Genomic DNA, 21,321 nt, shown 5'->3' on the forward strand with positions numbered 1-21,321 from the left:
GTTTGGGAACACCATTGCTTAATAAGAAACCAGTAAAAAGGAGCTGTCTGTGGAAATGGTCCAAGTTACCAGTTTGGTTTTTGTTTTGCTGTGCTGCATTTTGCTGCCCCTTGCCAATTCCTTTTGCTTGAAAACAGGTTATCTTGTGAAAAGTGGCTGCAAGAAAACCCAGTCTATGGCATGAGCTCTGCATCTTCAACAGAGGAGAAGGCATGATCTATACTGTGGCTAAATGAGAGTGGGGTAATTACTTGGAGATTTCTCATTATAGCTACTTCACAGTATGCATCAAATGAGATAAGAGAACAAAGGGACCTATGGTCACTATTTCTTGGCCAAAACCATCTAGCAAATTTCATTGGATTATTCGCTGTCCACTTGTGTTCAAGTTGTGGCCTTAAATGCTTTGAAGATATATGAAGTAAAACAAGTTGCTTTTTTCCAGCTCTTTTCCTACACCTTAAATTATTAGCAGCACTACTATAGTTTGTTTTCATCCTGTACAGTATTTTTTTTAGCTTCACTTTTCTATTTAAGCTATTCATATATTTTTCTGCTAATTCAGATTAAGCAGTTTGTACATTCAGTGGCAGGAAGGCATGTCTACTTTATATTAAATTTTCAAACCCTAAAGTTTGCAAAACTGATTTTTCACAAGCCTCATTTTCAGATGATGAGGATGCAGGAGTGTATGCTTTTGTTTTTGTTAAATGCTGGTCATAATGGCTTCAGAAAGCCTTTTGCAGTGCTTCTCAAACTAATGACAGAAACAGAAACAATAAGAAATGCAAATGTCCTAGACAATTATTCCATTTAACCCTTTATATTCACATTCCAAGGGGTTGGCATCCAGTTTGTTTGTATTAGCATAATTATTGTAAATTAAACCTAAACCTCCTGTAGCTAAAATCTGAGATTCTCAATGAATTTTTGCTTTGCACTGTGATAAGGAACCATAAAGTGGCAAGGTCCAATATACAGGAATATCTCAATTAACAAGTACAGTAGGTGCATTCCTGGGCCTTTCTTCTTTAATAGTAACGTTGGTATCCCAAGTAGCTATAACAGGGAAAGAATAGGGATAGGTTCCTACACCACATAAAAGAACAGCTCAGCATGCTTTAGCGAACATTTTATTCACAACTAACATTGTACACATGATAAATGAAATAACAACTCAGATAAGCCTTGCATAAGTAAACAAAAATATTTTCACTGTTATAGAGAACATTTGAAAGCTTCTTCCAAAATGCATCCCTGGATGTTTCTTTCTTTTCTTTCCACAGCCTCCACTTTTCTTATGATTTCCATTTTGGTAGGAAAAGGTATACTTTTTCAACATTTCAGAGTAGCTGATGAGCCAAGCTCATCTACTTTCCTCTTTTCTTTATGTTTTACTCTTCACACATGCTCAGCAAATGGTCCTGGAGGCAGCTATTATTATTTACTGTACCTGTACAGTAGGATCACCTAGAGCAGTAGTTCTCATCCTTCCTAATGCAGCGACCCATAGGTTCAGAACCACAAAGGGGTCATGACCCACAGGTTAAGAACTGCTGCACTAGAGTATTATAGATTATGGCACCAACCCTGGGTCTTAAGCGACCTCTGTGAAAGGGTCATTTGACTCCCAAAGGGGTCGCGACCCACAGGTTGAAAACTGCTGACCTAAAGAGTAAGGAGCCCTGGTGGTACAGTGGTTAATGCAGGTACTGCAGCCACAACGTTATGAGTTCAATTTCAATCCCAGGGCTCCAAGTTTGACTCAATCTTTTATCCTTTCATAGATTGATAAGTGAGTACTCAGCAGTGTCAATTGGCTCACAGATTGTAAACCGCTTAGAGAGTGCTAAGTTCACTATTGAGCAGTATAGAAATGTACATGCTTTTGCTAGAGGAGAATTCCATTCTTTCCCAGGTAAAGTTTACTGCAGACACACTTTTGCATCCAACACTTAAAGACCTGCTTTACCATCTTCCCAGTGCGGCAAAAAAACCAAACAACAACTTCCAACTAGACATTAGACAAGATGGAGGGGAGAGCCTGGGCTTCCATACAAAGACTATGTAAAAAAAGGAGCTTCTTTGTCAGAGGCTTTGTTAACTGAGGTGTGTCTATATACAGTGGTCCCTTGATATCCACTGAGGCGTGATTTTAACAAAATGTTCTTAAAAAGTGTATTTAAAATTCTTCTTTCAGCAATGCAATCAACCTTTTAAGCAATATTCCAGTTTCATGTTTGGATGTGCTTATCAGTCCATCAAGTCAAGAGGAGACCAAAGAAACAGACTTAAAGTATAATGGCATGAATATGGATGCATTTCGGGTGCTATTGAAATTCATGGAAAAGAGAATTGACAAGGTAATGTTGCTGTATGTGAGGGCAAAGTAAACTTTATTTTCCCCTCTGAATCACTCTCCTTTTCTTTTGGGAGCCCTGGTGGCACAGTGGTTGAATGCCTGTATTGCAAACCACAAGGTTATGAGTTTGATCCCAGTGGCTCCAAGATCCACTCAGCCTTGCATCTTTTTGTAGATCACTAAAATGAGTACCCAACTTGTTGGGGACAATTAGCTTACACATCGTAAACCTCTTAGGAAGTGCTTAGTTCACTGATACGTGTGTACTTTCTATTGCTATTGCTCTTTGTTTTTTCTGCATTCCATTCCAATCTATTTTTCTATTTAAGCTTCTTGGCCTTTTGGCTAAGATCAAGTGGGTGAAGCTATACTTATGCAGTGCCAGAGAAGGGCTTTCTAGGTTAGGTGGACAGGAAAATAAAAACTGATGACAAAGGAGGGAGACTCAACAGCACTAACTGAAAAAGAACTTAGACGCCTGCCTGGTCAGGTTGGCATGTGGGATAAACCAAATGTAGTGAATTGTTCCACCTGCCATCCCAAGAATATATCTTATTACTCTTGTGATGTTTCCTTTCTTCATTTATTTTTAAGGAATCTCTGGAGAAAGATTTTGATGGATTAAGCATTCTTTCTTCCCACTCCCCTAATCAAACCATTGCAGTTTTATTGAAACAACCATATACTGTTAAGAGCCTGGGTCTGTAGAATAATATCTAGTATGGCCTTAAAACTTGATGTAAGGTACAGCTTAATAACAGACATTGACCTGATTCACATTCCACCTGCTTTCATTCATCTCAAATGTTCATAGCTGGAAAATGGTCATGGCAAATGCAAGATCAGGAAACTGGGCCTACCTCCAGTTTTTAAAAATTGTGTGACATAGTATATGAATAGGAAAAGATTAATGTACATTGTAATTTGATGTTGAGAGTGTATATTGTAATTAGTAATTTTAGCTTTTAGGTTGTTTGCCATGGTTTAAATAGTCAAATAGCTATGATTTTTGTGTGCATTGTTTGTTTCCTGGCTAACTGTTGTTTAACATTCATTTTTTTGTTAAATGTTTTTTCAGTCTTTCTGCCAAATTGGCATTCAGGGTGGCTAAAATACATTGAAATACTGTCCAATGTGCCCCCAAATCGAGATAGACTAGTCAAAGTGTCCCAGTCAGGAATATTTTAAGGGCAAATTTATGTTTGAAAACCCATGGAAAAGGCCTGGCAGCTGTGGTTAGATAGCCCACTGTGGAAATGTGGTGGTCCAGAAGCTTGTTTTGAGAAACCTTCAAGAAGAACTGGATTAGCTTCAGGGGTCACACCTCAGCCTCTGAGATCCACCACAGGCTATACTAACCCCTGAACATGGAATTGGAAGTGGTTGGACAGCTGCTTCTTCAAAAATGACCCTGCAGTCACTGTATGATACCTAGAGGGTAAATATAGGTGCAGCAGAGTGCCTGGAAAAAGTGTAATTATCTGTGTATTTTCCTAGGGGAGTAGTTATCGGGAAGGTCTCACTCCAGTTCTCAGCTTACTAACTAGATGCTGCCGATCCCATCGGAACATAAGGAAGTTTATCAAAGCTCAGGTAAGAGATGAGGGTAACAAAAGACTAGAGATGTAGGATGCAATGGCCATTTAAAATGTCAGGGTATCTTAATTATCTAATATATATTAATTGCCAGCATCACATTACTTGCAGTATGTTAAATTGTATTTGTCCTGAATAGAATTCTGCTCTGGGTAGACATAAAAGGAAGCAGCTAAGAGAAGGGACATGAACAGGACTGTTGATGTTTCAATGTTCCCTTGGAAGTACATCCTGTTTTCAGGAGTGGGGCTTATTGGTTAGAAATCTGAATGTAAGAAACATTAATTTGTAAAATGTAAATATATACATATATAAGGAACTGTGTCACAATCAGTGCATTTTTAGAGGTCATTGTGAGAAAAGGGTTTACAGAATAAAGTTAATCAGCATCTGGTCCCAAAGGTAGGGAGCCAGTGTGGTGTAGTAGTTTTTGTGTTGGACTGCAACTCTGGAGACTAGGATTTGATTCCCAGCTTGACCATGAAACACACTGTGTGACCTTGGGAAAGTCACATGCTCTCAGCCTCAGGGGAAGGCAGTAACAAATTCCTCTGAACAAATCTTGCCAAGAAAACCCTATGATAGGTTTGCCTTGAGGTTGCCATAAGTCGGAAACAACTTGAAGGCACACAACAATTGTCTGAAAGGTCTAAAATGTCTTTGCTTTGACATGGTGGAATACTGTCAAATAAATTGTCTGCCGTTTCTAGTTACATTTTATTTTCATTACTTAAGTCTGCTATTTATTTAATGTTATGTGCAAGACGGACAGCAAAATCCGTTACAGTAGTTCTAAGGAATTTTTAAATTTTCATAATAGTATTTCACCTACTGTATCTGTAGCAAGGCATATTAGTATACAGTGCACCTTTCCCTTACCCGGGGGATCCGTTCCCGCGTAAGGGAAAATGTGTATGCTTGAGCCCCATTGGAAGTAATGGGGTTCGTTCCCAGGGCACGCCCCATTACTTTTTCCGTGGTGCACCAGGGGTTTTTCCAGCGCAACTTCCAGCATATAACGCAGGCACACTGTATTCTCAACTCCTAGGTCAGAACTGTAGAAATGGGCAGCTTGTAGTATTTTACAAATTGTGCTGGACCACAACACCAATCCTCCTTCATTCTGCATTAATGGTGAAAGATTCTGGGTATATACAGTATTTGACAAGATATTTTGTACTGCATTAGTTAGGGCCATTAGAAAACTATGTTTTCTTTATTTAGGTGTGTGTATCTTATATTTTTTGGATATTTTGATAATTGGTACTGGCAGTGCCACCTATGTGAATAGCAGTCATTTTAAAATGGTTATTAAACAACTGTTCAGCTAGACAGATATTTGGGGAGTTTAATTTTAAAATATAGTTAGTTATATTTAAAAGTTCAGAAGACCGCCTCAAAATACTTAATGACTATTATAGCCATAACTTTTAAAAGTCACTCTACAGTGTTTACTTTTTCATTACTTCTTTAAAAAGCAACTAGGTGCTACAAGCTATGGGATTATACTAGCAAATACTGTAGTATCTCCACCTTGTCAATTCCTTCACAGCACGAGGCAGCTGCATAAAGTACAGCATGAGCTGGACTTGAACCATGTGATATTCTTTAATCACTTAGCGAGGCCAAAACTAACTAAAACACACATAGATGTATTACAGAAGAAGTGATGCTATTCTTTCTTTTCATTTATGGTCATAAAGCAATGTACAGTGGGACCTTGGTATTCATGGGGGATCCGTTCTGGACACATACACACACACACACACACACACACACACACCGGATACTGAAAAATGCAGGATTTCAAATCCTGTTCTTTCTAATGGCAGTGCAACGTGTACAACCCCACTAACGCAACTGTGTGAATGTGCTGCCATTAGGAACAGCGGAGGCTTGCCATCCACGGATGCTTAAATCTGTGGATGACAAGTCCATGGATAAGGAGGCCCCACTGTAATTATACCTTAGGTATGTGGAGGTAATTAAAAATCACTATTTTGGTGCTGTTTATTTCTAAACTCTGAGTCAGAGAATTAAAACAGAATGTTTTCAAAGACTTCAGGAAATAAGTGTGGCAGCACTTTCCTTTGGGATTAATTGCTTGCTGTTGTTTTAGGTGTTGCCTCCTTTGAGAGATGTTTCTAATCGTCCTGAAGTTGGTACAACGCTAAGAAACAAATTAGTGCGTCTTATGACTCATGTTGACTTAGGAGTGAAGCAAATTGCTGCAGAATTCCTTTTTGTTCTTTGTAAAGAAAGAGGTATCAGTTTTTTTCTTATGAATGTCATGAATGTAGTTATAGTACATTTGTTGATTGCAAAGGCAAAATTTTGTCCAGGGGAGCTTTTATAAAATGGGGACTAGTTAATAGGTCACAATTACATAAAATGTTTAGCCTGGTGAAATAACAACTCCTGTAGATTTTCTTGAAAATATAAATTAAAGGGCAACCCTTTTACTACACACTCTGTAACATACACATTCTACATGTTGAAGCTGCCAGATCAGGATGGGCAATTGTATTGGGGTCAGGGACCATTTTTCTCACACACCCTGTACTCCCAGTGGGCCCCATTGCACTGTTCCGTCAATGACTTCTGGTTTCATTTTTAGCCACTTTCCAAGGGTTGGGAAGGATGAAAGAACACTTTATTGCCTCTTTTCTCTGTACTGATGTGTTTCAGTGGAAGACAGAAGCAGTAAACCTCCCAAAAATATTTTTTTTAAAAAAAGTGAGGGCTCTAGAAGGCAAGAAGGGCTGCTAAAAAGGATTGGACACTGCATACAACATGTGGGGAACATTTTCCTACACCTCTGCTAGATAAACCAGTATTCCTCTCTATGACCCCACCTGCAACTTATTTAATGCACTATATCTCTGTATTTTCTCACTATAACTTCCTTGGTCATTGATGCATTCAACGTTCTGCAAGTTCTGTAGCACAATTGTGAATGATCAAGGCCTCAAAAGCTCTGTACTGCCCCACATAGTTTCAAACCAGACTTTTTTATGTATCATTTCCAAGACCCATTGTATGTTTTGGCATATAATAGGCAGCTACTAATATTATATTTTACCATACAGATATCTTGAGGTGTTACCTTTCTGCACATTTTAGATGAGGACTTGGAAATTAAAACATTTGTTACCAAATGGTAGGGATAAATTCTAACTTAAAGTTTAAAATTATATTTCTTTGTGAAAGTAATTTGCTTTGGTCTAGTTTTAGTGTATGTGTGTGTTTATGTTTTAATGTAGCTTTTAGTCTCTAGGGAAAGAGAAGAAAGCATAATGGTTATTTGTCTTAGTTTTAGTTTTAGGAATGTATATATACTAGAGAAAACTGGAGTGTTTGAACACAAGGATTTAACACTTGTCACAGTTATAACATTTATAGATGTGAGTCTTAAACCCACTGCTGATAATGCTATCTTGTCATAAAGAAGCAGATTTAACCCCCCCCAAATGAATTATTTCTTTATTGACTTGCAGTTGACAGCTTACTGAAATACACTGGCTATGGTAATGCAGCAGGACTGCTAGCAGCAAGGGGACTGTTAGCAGGAGGAAGAGGGGAAAACTGGTATTCAGATGATGAAGATACAGATACAGAAGAATACAAATCTGCAAAACCAAAGTATAGTATCATTTTGTCTGTGTGTGTATATGTTATCTCCAGGTGCAATAATTAAGCAAGACTGTTTTATTTCTTTATACCTTTGTCAAAGATATGCACTCTAAATATGCATTTGGCACTGTGTTTTTCACATAGAATCTAATCATGTACTTGACCAAAATCCATTTCAGCCTGGCATAATTACCATGGCTGCCCAAGATTTTCTGAAGATTGTCTGTTGGTGACCGTTTAACAGCCTTGTTTCCAATTATATGAGTTTTCCAGGGAAGGCAGGAAGAAGTAATTAACTCTTATTATTATTATTATTATTATTATTATTATTATTATTAATCTTTATAAAGCGCTGTAAATTTACACAGCACTGTTCATACAGTCTTTTTAATTAGACGGTTCCCTACCCTCAGGCTTACAATCTAAAAAGACACCACACAAAAGGAGAAGGGAGTAGTGGTATAAATAATATAAATAATATTATTGGAGTTAACATATTTGATTCAAGTAATATATTTAAAAACACTCCAAGTTTTACATGGCAATTGTTTTATTGGGATATCTATAATAATGTAAATAGAATAGCATGTACTCCTCTTACATTTAACAAAAAATGACCTTTTAAAAACATTTTTAAAGGTGCATACTCAAAGAGAACTGTACCAGATTATCCAAGTTGTGGGGAGGAGGTCAGTTAAAATCTCAAAATGTTTTTTGTTTAAACCAGGGTTTTGGTTTAAACTAGATTTATTTATTTATTTATTTAATGTGTAGGACTTTACCAATATAGGACTAAATCAGAAAATTAAGTGGCAAAATGCTGTTCAAATGCTATGTCCACTAGCTTTAATAATAATTGTTCTTAAAAAGTGCTTCTTTTAAAGCAAGTTGTTTTGGTCGTACTTACGTTAATTGAAAGATTTCTTTCTGAATTGTATTTCTTGCACTATAAAATAAAATTTTAAAAAAGTTGCTGACAATGAATACTGGTCTAACAATGAACAACTGCCCATAAACTGTTCAAGTTAAATGTTTAAATTCAAACAGCCATTGTTGTTTCAGTAAGAGAGTTAGAAAATAGTAATAACAGCTAGCCTTTTTAAAAAAAAAATAGTGAATTTAAAAAAACAGGAGTATTTCTTTTAAAAAGTGATTAGGTTTATACTAAGGTTTAAACCAGCCCATCCTGCCAAATTTATTTTATACAAATAGTTGCATTTTCTTTTGCTCAAGTATCACTGTAGGACCGTCACCTTCATTCACTCACTCTCTGTATTAGATATCATTACATTTCAAGTTGAGAAAAAACTGATTCAGTAATCAGATTTAGATGAATCTGTGCCCACAGGCAACTTGCTATATTTTTCTTCACAATTTGTATTTATTTATTTATAATAAATCATCATCATCATTATTATTATTATTATTATTATTATTATTATTATTTCTGATTGAAAAGCAAGTGATTTTGTGAAACAGAAAAACTGTGTTCATTTGTTAGTCTATGAATGATACAGTTTGTCAGTGCTTATCTCCGTAGGAGGGTAACTAGAACGTCATATCCTGTTTTTAGTCCATCTGACACAATCAGTTGCAGACAGCCCAAAGAACTATAAGTGTGTTTGTGTGTGTGCATGCAGGAATACGTATAAACATATGGTGTGGAAGATGTTTGATAGAAAAAACAGAGCATCAGAAATCTCGGAGAAAATTTTCTACCCTACATCTCAGCCTGTCTCCCAAGTTGTGTGTTTTCTTTTAAAAAATAAGAAAGACATAACAGTTCAACTAGTTTAAACTTTTGCAGGCTGGGGATCCTACTGTAGTATGTTTGAGGGTGTCCTTAGAAGTCTAGTTATTTCATTTTGTGGTTCTCAGACAGTAATCAAAATAGTAAGATTTGTTCAGTTACTACTGACTTCTCCAACTATTGGATGATCTGACCAAGGAGAATACTGGAAAGATTCCTTAACCCATTTTTCCCTATGTTTTTTCTCTTCTGTCCCCACCCCCAGCATTAACCTTATTACAGGTCACTTAGAAGAGCCAATGCCCAACCCTATGGATGAAATGACTGAAGAACAAAAAGAATATGAAGCAATGAAACTTGTCAATATGTTCGATAAGCTTTCTAGGTAACATAGCTACAATTGCTTTCATTTCTGATAGAGTCTTCTTTGGCTGTATAGTCTCTCTTCCCTTAAGTTGTTGTTATGTGCCTTCAAGTCGTTTCCAACTTATGGTGATCCTAAGGTGACCATGTCTCAGGGGTTGCTTGGCAAATTTCTTCAGCAGGGGTTTGCCATTGCCATCCTCTAAGGCAGTGGGCTTCCATGGCCAAACGGAGATTCGAACCCATCTCTTAGAGTCCAAGTCGAATGCTCAAACCACTGCACCATGGTGGTTGGTTCTCCTTTCCTTAAGTGTCCCACTGTATTTGGATTATGTGGAGGTTTTCATGCAAATTCAAGTACTGTACACGGCAAGTACTGTACACGGCATTTTCTCAAGGAATGGTAAGGTTGGCAAATTCAGTTGCATTTTTTTAGTAAGTGTCAAGCTATGCTGTTTCAGGCCATGTGTTGCTGACTTTGCAGTAGTCATTGGTTCTCACTGTGATATTGGTATTGCTAAACCTAAGTGTATTAATTGCTTTTGTGTACTTTCCTGTCTGCCTAGAAGTGGCATGATCTTTCTTCTGAAAACGCCAAAATGATTCCTTTTGTTAAAAAAATATGATTCTATATTAAATTCTAAAAATTGATTAGATGATAAAATAGTAATATTTAGCTCTTTGTCTAGGCCAGCAGTTCCCAATCTGTGCTCTGAGGAGCTCTTAGGGTTCCACATGCACTTCCCAGGTGCTCCACAGCCACTGCAGGAAAATGAAAGAAATAAAAATTGAATGAAATTAAAGAATAAGAATATATTCTTATATATACTCTTAAACACCATTAACTTGTAAGACATAGGGTAGGCCTCTTAGAAACTCTGCCACAGAAATAAGGGCTTCGCGATTCAAAATGGTTGGGAACCCCTGTATTGCCTTAGTCTTTGTGCCTTTTAATTTTCTGTGATCTACAAGGAAGCTCCATTATACTAAACAAGGCTGTTAAGAAGACTTGTTTTTCCTATTGCTAGGAATTTTTTATTCCTTAAAGAGAGACATATTTTGTTTGAGGATGGGGTAAATTACCCTTGGAGTTCTTGACATAGGTTTGTGTAGATCAGAGATGGACAACTGCCAGGGTTGGGAGACACCCCTGTGGGTCCTTTGAGGGCTACTCTGTACCCTCTGAGAATGCTTAAATGTCTTTGTTACTAAAAATTTGCTCCACAAACCCTGTAGAGTATGGAGGACAATTTCCCCAAGTTTTGAGATCTGGGTACAGTGCGCCCTTGCTTTACACGGGGAATCCATTCTGGACTCCCCCGCATAAAACAAATTCCGTGCATGCTCGAGCCCCATTACTGACGCGCCACACCTTTCTCCCCACACAGCTTTCAGCATATGCTGAAAGCCACATAAAGCATGCCCCAGTATGATGCGGGTGCACTGTATTTTTAAACCCAAAAGAAGTGGTATTAAACTACTAAGGAAACTAGTTTAGTGATTTTTTAATGGAAAATTTATCAAAATGATTGAAGGGTAGGACTTGAACGGCCTCAAAAATTATCTTGGAGGCAACATGTAGTCCACAGGTTGCACTTTCCCATCCCTGGTGTAGAAGGTTATGATATTGTATGGATGGGTACCAACATCCCTAGAAGCTCATTGTGATGCCTAGAACGCATAACTGCAGAGAAGTATCTGATATTTTCAAACAAAATATCAATGGTTAAGAAGTAGAATTAAAAAAAACAACTTTCCCCACTAAAATGATTTCCCAGACTTGATTGAAAGCTTTAATTGCTAATGGCACTACGATGTTCATAATAAGGAGATTCTTATTACCCATGTATTGTTTGTACCTACCATTGCTACAAACCATTCTGTTGAGGCATTTTTCCCTGAAAGCAGACTAAAAATCAGGGACGAAAACCTGTAGCCCTTCAGGTGTTGTAGGATGATGTTCCTCTAATTCCATGCCATTGACTATGTTGGGTAGGACTGATGGGAATCCAAGATTCGCTTGTTCTTCATGTCTGCTATAAACAACAATAGTAATTAAGATTACTTGCTATTACTAGTACTCTTAGACCTATCTTTCTGTTTTCCTTAATATTTGCTCAATAAGTTGTGCCTCTAAGTGTTTTCCAATTTACAGTGACCCTAAGGCAAACCTATCACAGGGTTTTCTTGGCAAGCCTTGTTCAGACAGGTTTGCCTCTGCCTTCCTTTGTGGCTGAGAGAGTATGGCTTGCTCACCCAGTGGGTTTCCATGAATGAAAAAGAGTTCAAGCCCAGGTCTCCAGAGTCTAAACCAAAATGCAAACCCCTACACCACACAAAATACATGAGAGCCAGTGGAGCATAGTGGTTTGAGTGCTGGACTACAACTCTGGAGACCAGGGTTCGATTCCCAGCTTGGTCATGAAACCCACTGGGTGACCTTGGGCAAGTCACATGCTCTCAACCTCAGGTGAAGGCAGTAACAGATCTCCTCTGAACAAATCTGCCAAGAAAACCCCATCATAAACAAGAAACAAAACAGTAACCAAGTTAGCCTTAGGGTTACCATATGTCGGAAGCAACTTGAATGCCTGCCACAACAACAATAAATAAGTTAGCATATCAAGTATATAAAGCCTTTTCTGAGCAACAGAAACAGTTGTTCAGAAATGAAGTATAGACAACCAACTCTGTAAGATGCAGTGACTGAAGAACTAGACAAACTTAAGATCTGAATCTTTTTGCCCACCCTTTTTTTTAAGGAGTTTGGAGTGATGTATAGTTCTTCCTCCCATTTTATACTTACAGAAAATCTATGATGTAGTTTAGCCCAAGTAATTTTCATGATTTATTGGGTAATCTTGGATGAGTCATGGTCTCTTTGAGCAAGAAGAAATAATTGACTTCAGAATACAAAATGCTAGATGAAGTATCCAAAATATTCTACGATAGCTACAATATACTCATTCCTAAATAATGGAAGAAATATTTTCTGTTCTTGATGCCTAAATACTATCCTATTATTTATATGTCGACTTTAACCTTCTTAGTATCGTTCTTTTCACAGTGTATATTATCATTTGTATATTTCTTCAAAGAATAGCAGTAGAGTGCTTTACATAGTGCTCCAGAAGAACACTAAGTATTTACTTCTTTAAAATCAGACTTGAAAATCATTAATACTTCAAATACTGTCATTCCCCCAGCTGTCACACAGTAGTAACTACATTTCATCTTTGTAAGATATAAAACATAGTTAAATCCAGTACTAATAATATGCTGCTCTTTGTGTCTCTGCATCTTGTGTGATTGGAAGTTTTCAGTGTTAATTAAAATGCTTTATAAATATTTCTCCTGCAGTTATAAACTGGCAGCACAATTATGAATTGATTGACTAATTTAAAATGCCATGGTGCTTTTTCCAAGCCAACACTGTATTGATACCAGGAATCCGTTTTCTGATGGAACAATCCCCAATTATCATAGTCTTGAGTTTTGTTGTACATTCACAAGAAGTCAACAAAACAAGTATGCAACAGAACCTGCCCTGAGTATTAGCCTCACTCATTAAAAATACAGAATTAATCACAGTGGTGAAGAAAGCAGGGTTTCCATAGGTTTTCCCCTCCTTTTCTAATCATGGAACAAAATGGTGTACATAAAAGGATCAGCACTATTATGTAGCACTCAATTATAAGGGGGTGAATAGGTCCCCAATACACTATTTTATCAAAGGAGCAGACCAATGTTTGCAGTATGGTTGTTTCATTACAGACAACCATCATTAGTTCCATGTGTTAACATTGACCTGTTGTGCACAAAGCAGGCAAAAAAGAAAAACCCTTGAAAACAAGGGAGGTATTTTGGAGTCGTTATGAAGCTAAATGGCAAGCAGGAAGCCGAAGCAAAACTTGCACAGATGAATTTGAAAGGATTAATGGGAGATTCACTAGATGAAAAAAAGAATGCATTTTATTAAAGGTTTCACTGTGGTGTGTTTTCCACCCAATAGTCCTCAATATAATGCTTTTTTTTTTTTTAATTTGGAAAAAGCATATGTTATTGGGGACTGCCTAGTCATATGAGGATCTGTCATGTATGTCCCAAAGATGTAGACATAATGTATTTGTACTATGAACATTCTGGACAATGCTGCAGTTCATTGCAAAGAAGGAATAAAATTATTATTCCTGGTAGTTTAAAATGATTGCTGGGCTTCATTTCTGAGATGACTTGTGCACCTGTGAAATATATTTTTAGATCAGTGCTTTTCAGGCTATCTAATGGGTATCCAGCAAAATTTCCCCCTTCATGTGTTGGGGGATCATTACCATATTTGTGCCAATTGGGTACAGTGGGGTTTTTTCTTTCCTGGAAACTTCCCATGGAGCAGCAGCAAATGGCTTGTGGACTGACACCAGTCCAGGGACTTGAGTAGCACTGTCTTAAAGAATGGATTATGATAATTATTTTTACTAGGTGGTCATGTGCTGGGCATTTTTATATTATGCAAGCCTCATTCGGAAATGGGCCAGAGTTTACTATCCTAGTTTTTCTGCACTGTTTCCTGTACCTGCTAACATTACTCAGAAGAAAAGGCATGCTATAAGAGTAGAAATCAGAAATATAGCCGCGTTAGTCTGTAGAATCAGTATGTACAGTTAGCACCTTTGAGACTAACTGAAATAAAGAAGTTGGCAGCATGAGCTTTTGTAGACTTCAGTCTACTTCCTTCCTACTATATGCATCTGAGGAAGTAGACTGAACTCTACAAAAGCTCATGCTGCCAACTTCTTTATTTCAGTTACAGTGGTACCCCGGGATACAAAAGCACCGCCTTACGAAATTCCCGGGATACGAAAAAATCCTATAGAAAAAACTGTTCCGGGTTACGTTTTTTTTTTTTCTGCCTACCGAAAAAAAATTTTGGTCCTTTTCGGCGCTTTTTCGCACGAAATCACGGCTTTTAGCGCTAGCGCCTATGGCTTTTTCGGGTTACGAAAAAAATCGGGTTACGAACGCCGCGGCGGAACGAATTAATTTCGTAACCCGAGGCACCACTGTAGTCTCAAAGGTGCTACAAGATATAATTATAAGGGGTTATGTCAGTATGTTGCAATATGCAAGCTGCACTTTCTGATTCTCTGACAACATTTGCTTGTATTTTGTTCTTTTATATACCTACTGAGTGAATTCTGTTGAGGTCAGTAGGACTTATTCTTAGGAAAGGGCTAAAACGAGCATAATCTGAGCAGGCTTTTTTTCATATGGTAGGACTGTCTTTCTTCCCATGTGCTCTCAAAGGCTGTCACAACAGTGTAGAGAACCCAGCCTAATTCTGCTAAAAACTATTGCTTTAGTGGAATAAGTTAATAGAATACTTCCCATATACACACATATCAGATTGCAGTTCTGTAAAAAGTCTCCCCCACCATCCCGCGTTTTTCACAGCTTGAAGAAGCCATGCTAAAGGGTTTCACTGAGGAGAAACTAGGATGGACCCTTCATTTCAAAAGGGAAAACACACATCTCTAAAGAGATGTCATATGGTAAGAAGTACCTAAGGTGACTGACATAGGGCTTTTTCCCCCTTCTTCAAAGTGTCAGTGGAAAACATGGTAAGGGGCTTTTAGGAAAAAGGATCAAAATGTTACCATCCTTTACACCTTTTTTCTATAATCCACATATAATATGAGATGATAATCAGATGTGAGGCAATGAGAGGCTTAAATAAATCTTTGCTAATACTGTTTGATTGACTTAATCAATAATCATCTTTATATGAGGCTGTAGCTCATGGAGTAGATATAATTGGATTAACGGTAAGGGGCCTTTGGAGCTTTGAAGAGATTAAACCGGCTGTCAATCCTATAATTAAACAGCCGCAAACAAAAGCAACAGTTTAAAAAAAAAAAGGAGGGTGGGGGAAAGGAAAAAGCTGGCTGAATCTAAATGAATCCACAAGTACTTAAGCACCACTAGAGGATGACTGTGTAGCCCAGATCTCTTTTCCAGACTGACTTCTTTTGCTCAGTGAAATGAATATGTATGCCATTGTGATTCTGAAATGAGAAGAGAAGGATGCCTGTTCCCCAGAAAGACAGGTGGAACCTCAGCAACCATGTTAGTAGCATTTAAGAAAAAGCAGGGGAATTGTCTTTATTTACTCATTTTTATTTAAGCAATGAACCTGATCTTTGTTCTTAGCCCATTAGTAGTTGCGTTCTATCTGGGGGTCTTTCCAGTTAGGTCTTAATTGGCTTAGTAAATACGTTCTTGCCTGAAAGAAGTCTTTATCAGTATTGTATCACTGCCTCCCACTGTCTGCCAACCCATTTTATGTATAGCTTCATTCACCCTTTTCATAATCAGAATCTCAGCTCTCTCAAAAATGAGAACCGCTGGTGCTTGTATTCTCCCCCTCCCCCATTAGTGTTGGCTTTGTGTAGCTTCCAGGATGATAAGATTTATTGGATTATATCTCACCTTTTCCTCAGAACTAGGATTCAAGGCAATTCAGAACATAACTTAAAAGCTAGTACAAATAGTAACCTATGTTCATATTATTAAAACAGCATTCAACAAGTTGAAATTGCTAAAGAACAGGATGTATATTAGGAGGGGTTGTATTTTTAATTGTTTTACAAATTATTATTTTAATTGAGGTATTTAACATTTTATTTCAGTTGTATTTTAATGTTGTAGGTTATTGTTGATGTTGTGTACCTTCAAATAAATTTACAGCAACATTATCAGAGTTTTCTTGGCAGGATAACAAGTTAAAATTTGTTGAATGCTAATTTAAAACTTATCAAATGCTATTTCAATAATGTAACATTTTTTTATAAAATTAAAATAAGCTACAATATTTAAACATGTTGTGTAGTGGCTTGAAAGTCAGACTAGGATGTAGGGAGACCTGAATTTGAATCCCTGTTCGGCTATGGAAGCCCCTGAGTGTCCCTGGTCAAGTCACAATCTCTCAGACAAAGGCCATGCCAAACCTCCTGTGAGTAAATCCTGCTTAGAAAACTCTATGATAGTGTTGCCATAAATCTGGGTTTATTTGAAAGTAGACAACAACATAAACAACAACGTGAAAATACAATTGAAATGTTATCATTCAGTGATGGTGAACCTTTTAGAGGCCGAGTGCCCAAACTGCAACCCAAAACCCATTTACTTATTGCAAAGTGCCATGTCCCTCTGGTTTTCTAGTAACAAACTCTGGCAAACTCTGTGCTGAGGCGACGGCACATGTGCCCACAGAGAGGGCTCTGAGCGCCACCTCTGGCACACATTCCATAGGTTCGCCATCACTGTTATAATTCCTCAATTAAAATAATAATTATTAAAAATTTAAACATCTAGCTCCTGCCTATTATAGACTCTGTTATTCATCATTGGTGAGTGGCTGAAAACATGCCTGAGTGTATAGATTTTGGCCTGCCAGTGAAAATGTAGCAGTGAGGGGTGAGCCTAGCTTCCCTTGGGAACAAGTTCCACAGCCTTGACACAGTCACCTAGAACAATAGCATCACTGGAGAGGTGCGGTAGTGCAGCCCACACCAGATGATACCTCAGAACAGGGATGATACCAGGTTGGGCCCTCTCCCCAGTGCTCCCGCCCCCTTGCTGTCCTAATGCTCCCATCCCCCATGCACCCTCACTCTGAAGTGAATATATAACCTAAATATATATATGAAAAGTGTTGTTGCTATGAGTAGCATTATCACCCTTATAATCATTATCACCACCTCTGGTCTTGGTAGCATTCCAGTTCTTAAAAACAGTCTAATCTACCCTGTTGCTGAAGTGAGCTAAAAATGAGGGCAGAAATTTCACACTGATGTTAAATTTAAATGTATCTTTTAAATAACGCATTGAATGTATGACTGTGCCAGTGGAAGTTCTCAGTACTCTTTTTAAAAATGCTGTATTTTAAACATAACTATCTTTTTTCTTTTGCTTTACAGAGACAAAGTTATAACACCTATGGGAGTGCGACCAGATGGTACAATGACTCCTTTGGAAGAAGTAGCCTGCCAGTATCAAAGGAATGAACAAGCGAGTTCTGACTCTGACTAGAGCATCACTTGTTTTGCTCATCTGACCCAACTTCCCTTACAGCCACAGCTTTTTATGATATAAATATGAGACCTTTCACATTAACCAAGTATTACAACAGTTTTATCAATCAAAATATTTAATTATATTTAATTAATTATAATTATATTAGCATTTCTAAGACCTCAGTTTATATAGCAACTAAAAACCCAGTTTGTTAACTTCCTTAATGGGATTAAAAATGTAATGTTAAATCTAAAAAAAAAATTGAAATGTTAATATTTACCTATGGTACTCTTCTTTTTAAAAAAAGCTTCCATTTCAGCCCCTTACCCAAGTGAAAGAAATTGAACGCCTAATTTGACTTGGAAAATATGAAATTTCTTAATATTTAAAATTAAACATATTAATCATCATGACAGAATGATTATGACACAGGCAAACTCACTTCCATTGAAGACGAAGTTGCCCAACACATGCATTTATTTAATCATCATCAGTTATTTCCCATTCCTCATAATTATGTAGTCTTTCAGGGAGTACCAAAACTTCTTTATACTGTCAGCCTTTAAATAGATTTTCAGTGTTTCTGTACTGTTCAGGATCCAGGTCAACCAAATGACAGTTTTGTCAGGATGCTTTCATTTGTCCCTAGATCCAGGACTGAAAAACAGGCTTCCTTCTTATGACTTCAAGTTAGCTGTGTGCCCTGCTCTGGAGAATAATTCCATAGCATACATGGTGCACACTCCCCAAATTTTGCAGTGTGAGTGAATAACTTAGAGATACAGACTTAGAGAGAAGGGTTGGGTAACAGCCCTCTTCTGCTGCCTAGTTGTCTTTTGAAAGGATATGTGTGAAGAAAATGAGGAAATCTGCCTAATAATTACTAAGAAGTGAAGAATATTGCATTGTACCAATAAAACTTTGTACACAATTAAATGTGTTTCACTTTGAATTTTTGGAAATGCTACACTCATACTTCTTTCCAGAACCACTATAGCTAAGACACAGAAAGGGTTATAATTACAGCCTGCACTAACTGAAGTTTGCACAAGACAATATCCTAGTGCAGGGGTAGAACAAATCCAGGGCTCACTTTTCTTCTCTCTTCACCTGCTGCAATCTGCAACAGCAAACACATACACACACACCCCAAAACAATACTGCAAATAGCTTGAAATCCACTTCTGGTTTTGTAAAACCCAGGGGCACAGAGAGAGAACAATGTATAGTCAAGCTCTGTGACTTGTTTTCAAGAAGAACCTCCATTCTTGAAGATTTTTTGAAACAGCAGTTCTACTTTTTTGGCCTATATTTTTCAGGTTCTGGGTCTGGAAGAGGAAAGGGAGCTGCCAAACAGCCAGGGAGGGATGCATGATTACCACTTTGTCCCCAATGGTAATCAGATAGTGTTTATCTGTTTATTTCCTTGTTGAATAGCTTGAGTAAACAGACTATATATAATTCATGATGTAAGTTAATGTGTACATGCTCTACACAATTACACATAAGATAGACATTACCAAAGCTACTTCATTGATACAATGGTTTCTATCCTCTGTCAATAACCTCCTATGATTTGAGCCCTGATTGCAGTTTCGTGGTGGAGATATTAGCAGGTATTGGCCAGAATCCTGTTGGCTACATACCAAAACATTACACCTGTATGTCTTTTTAGGGTTGCGGAAGAAGGCATCCAGCAGCTCTCTCATGCCATAACTGTGCACGAGTATGCAACCTACCTTTCTTCTGCTATCTCCTCATGGAAGGTGAGGGGTAGCCTGGCAGCAGCCATCTGCATTAGTATATCCAGACACACAAAGAAAACATCACCCATTGATTTGCAAGGACTCATTCCAGATCTCCACCCACCATTGTTATGTGTGCAGCTAGAGAAGAATGACCTGCAGAATTGTGGTTTAAAAATGGTGCAGTATGTTTGTACATGACTCCTAGCCAAAAGCCAGCTGTGGTTCTGCATGTTCCCACAGGCTATTGTTTGACGACTGCTTTATGTACAAATTGAAATTAGCATACTTCAATTAGGTACAAAACTTTAAATCACAGCTACTATTAAATCAATCCAACATTTATGACTTGGCTATAAATTGGTTTCTTTTCTTTTGCAACTTTTTTCTTTTGTAAGTATCAAATATCTTCTCAAAGCTAATAAAATGGAGATTCATAAATGCTTTGCTTGCTAGGGGGCATAGCATTTTTGTGACATACAGTCATTCTTCCCTTTCTCTTAGACAGCTGATTTATCTTTTCAGTTGTCCTCACAAGTTCTACATTTTTCTCTGATACAGTACAACCCCTGCTTCAGGAATGAAGGTGGGCGGTTGAAAGTAAAGGCATTAGTGATCCTGTAAATTTTCCAAACTTAACTGGCCTTTCCTGTTCTTTTGGATTGTTTGAAATCTCACCCCTTTTAGGCTATCCTCTTGTAAGTACAGGTAGAGAAATAAGTCCACACAAGCTAGAGTTTGGATATAGTAGAAGAAAAATTAGAAAATGTTGCAATAGAAGTCTGTTGCAGAAGAAGTGAAGAAAATATCAGCTTTTGCTTTTTCAAAAAAAAAGCTGATTTCTTTGAATAATAGTGCAGAATGTGTGAACTTGAGGGATCCTATTATCACTAAATGGTAAGGAGGTGTCATGTTTCCAAAGTCAACTTTAGTGAATATCATCCATTACATTCCTGTTTATCTGCTTCATAAAGTGAAATAGGCTTGATATTTCCAGTAGAAATTTTCTAAACCAAGAATGGGGAGTGGAGACCCCACTGCAAGTTCTAAACTTCCCTAAAGTGTGCCTGCTTTGTCTCTGGTGTACTCACGTGAGCATGTCATTGTGTGCCTTCAAGTTGTTTCTGGCTTATGGCAGCCCTAAGGCAAATCTATCAAGGGGTTTTCTTGGCAAGTTTCTTTAAGTGTGTACTTTATGATGTTGTGACTTGCATCTTGCAAATGTGGAGTACAGTACCTGCCCACATCTCTCTTGCACTTAAGGCACTTTCTGGCACTTGTATGTTCTTCCTCATTAATTGACCCTTTTGAACACACTGATATTGCTTGACCACACATCACAGTTTTCCCTAGCAGATGATACTGAAAAACATGCTGCCACTGATCCTGGAGATAATATATAGCTGTCATGTTTATTAACAACTAAAGCAATATCATTAACTGCTTATATTGTAGCAAGTCAGGTACAGTATTATTTCTTTTAGTTCTACCTCATATTTGAGTATATATGTGATGTCTGAGCTGCTAAAACAGGAGTTAAACAATCAGTCATAAAACCAGTAGAACAACAGGACAGAGATAAAACATACGAAAAGATGGAAATGGTATAAAACAGTTGCTGAAATCCTGGAAAACAGAGCGGGGGACTGCAATGAGAAAAATGGAGCCCCATGCATACCTCTTTAGCGAAAATAGTCCAAAATTTTGTCCACCACCAGAAAGGTTCTCCAATTGCCACCAACAGTGGGGCACCCAAAGAGGAGCCTCAACTAATGATCTCAGTGACTCTGGATGGCTGG

At 37.7% G+C, this 21,321-nt stretch overlaps 1 protein-coding gene across 3 annotated transcripts in view; it reads left to right on the forward strand.

Moving 5' to 3' along the window:
• Positions 1-18,713, forward strand: part of RIC8B (RIC8 guanine nucleotide exchange factor B) — a 42,942-nt gene extending 24,229 nt beyond the window's left edge. For all 3 annotated transcript variants that reach the window (XM_042468326.1, XM_042468328.1, XM_042468327.1), the window contains 6 exons: positions 2,201-2,363; positions 3,860-3,955; positions 6,078-6,222; positions 7,456-7,600; positions 9,607-9,726; positions 17,681-18,713. In XM_042468326.1, the coding sequence (XP_042324260.1) occupies positions 2,201-2,363; positions 3,860-3,955; positions 6,078-6,222; positions 7,456-7,600; positions 9,607-9,726; positions 17,681-17,792 (781 nt within the window). In that variant the 3' untranslated portion in view covers positions 17,793-18,713. The remainder of the gene's footprint in view (positions 1-2,200; positions 2,364-3,859; positions 3,956-6,077; positions 6,223-7,455; positions 7,601-9,606; positions 9,727-17,680) is intronic.
• The last annotated feature ends 2,608 nt before the right edge of the window (positions 18,714-21,321 follow it).

Source organism: Sceloporus undulatus, chromosome 5, assembly GCF_019175285.1.
Source record: "Sceloporus undulatus isolate JIND9_A2432 ecotype Alabama chromosome 5, SceUnd_v1.1, whole genome shotgun sequence".
In the NCBI taxonomy this organism is placed as follows: domain Eukaryota; kingdom Metazoa; phylum Chordata; class Lepidosauria; order Squamata; family Phrynosomatidae; genus Sceloporus; species Sceloporus undulatus.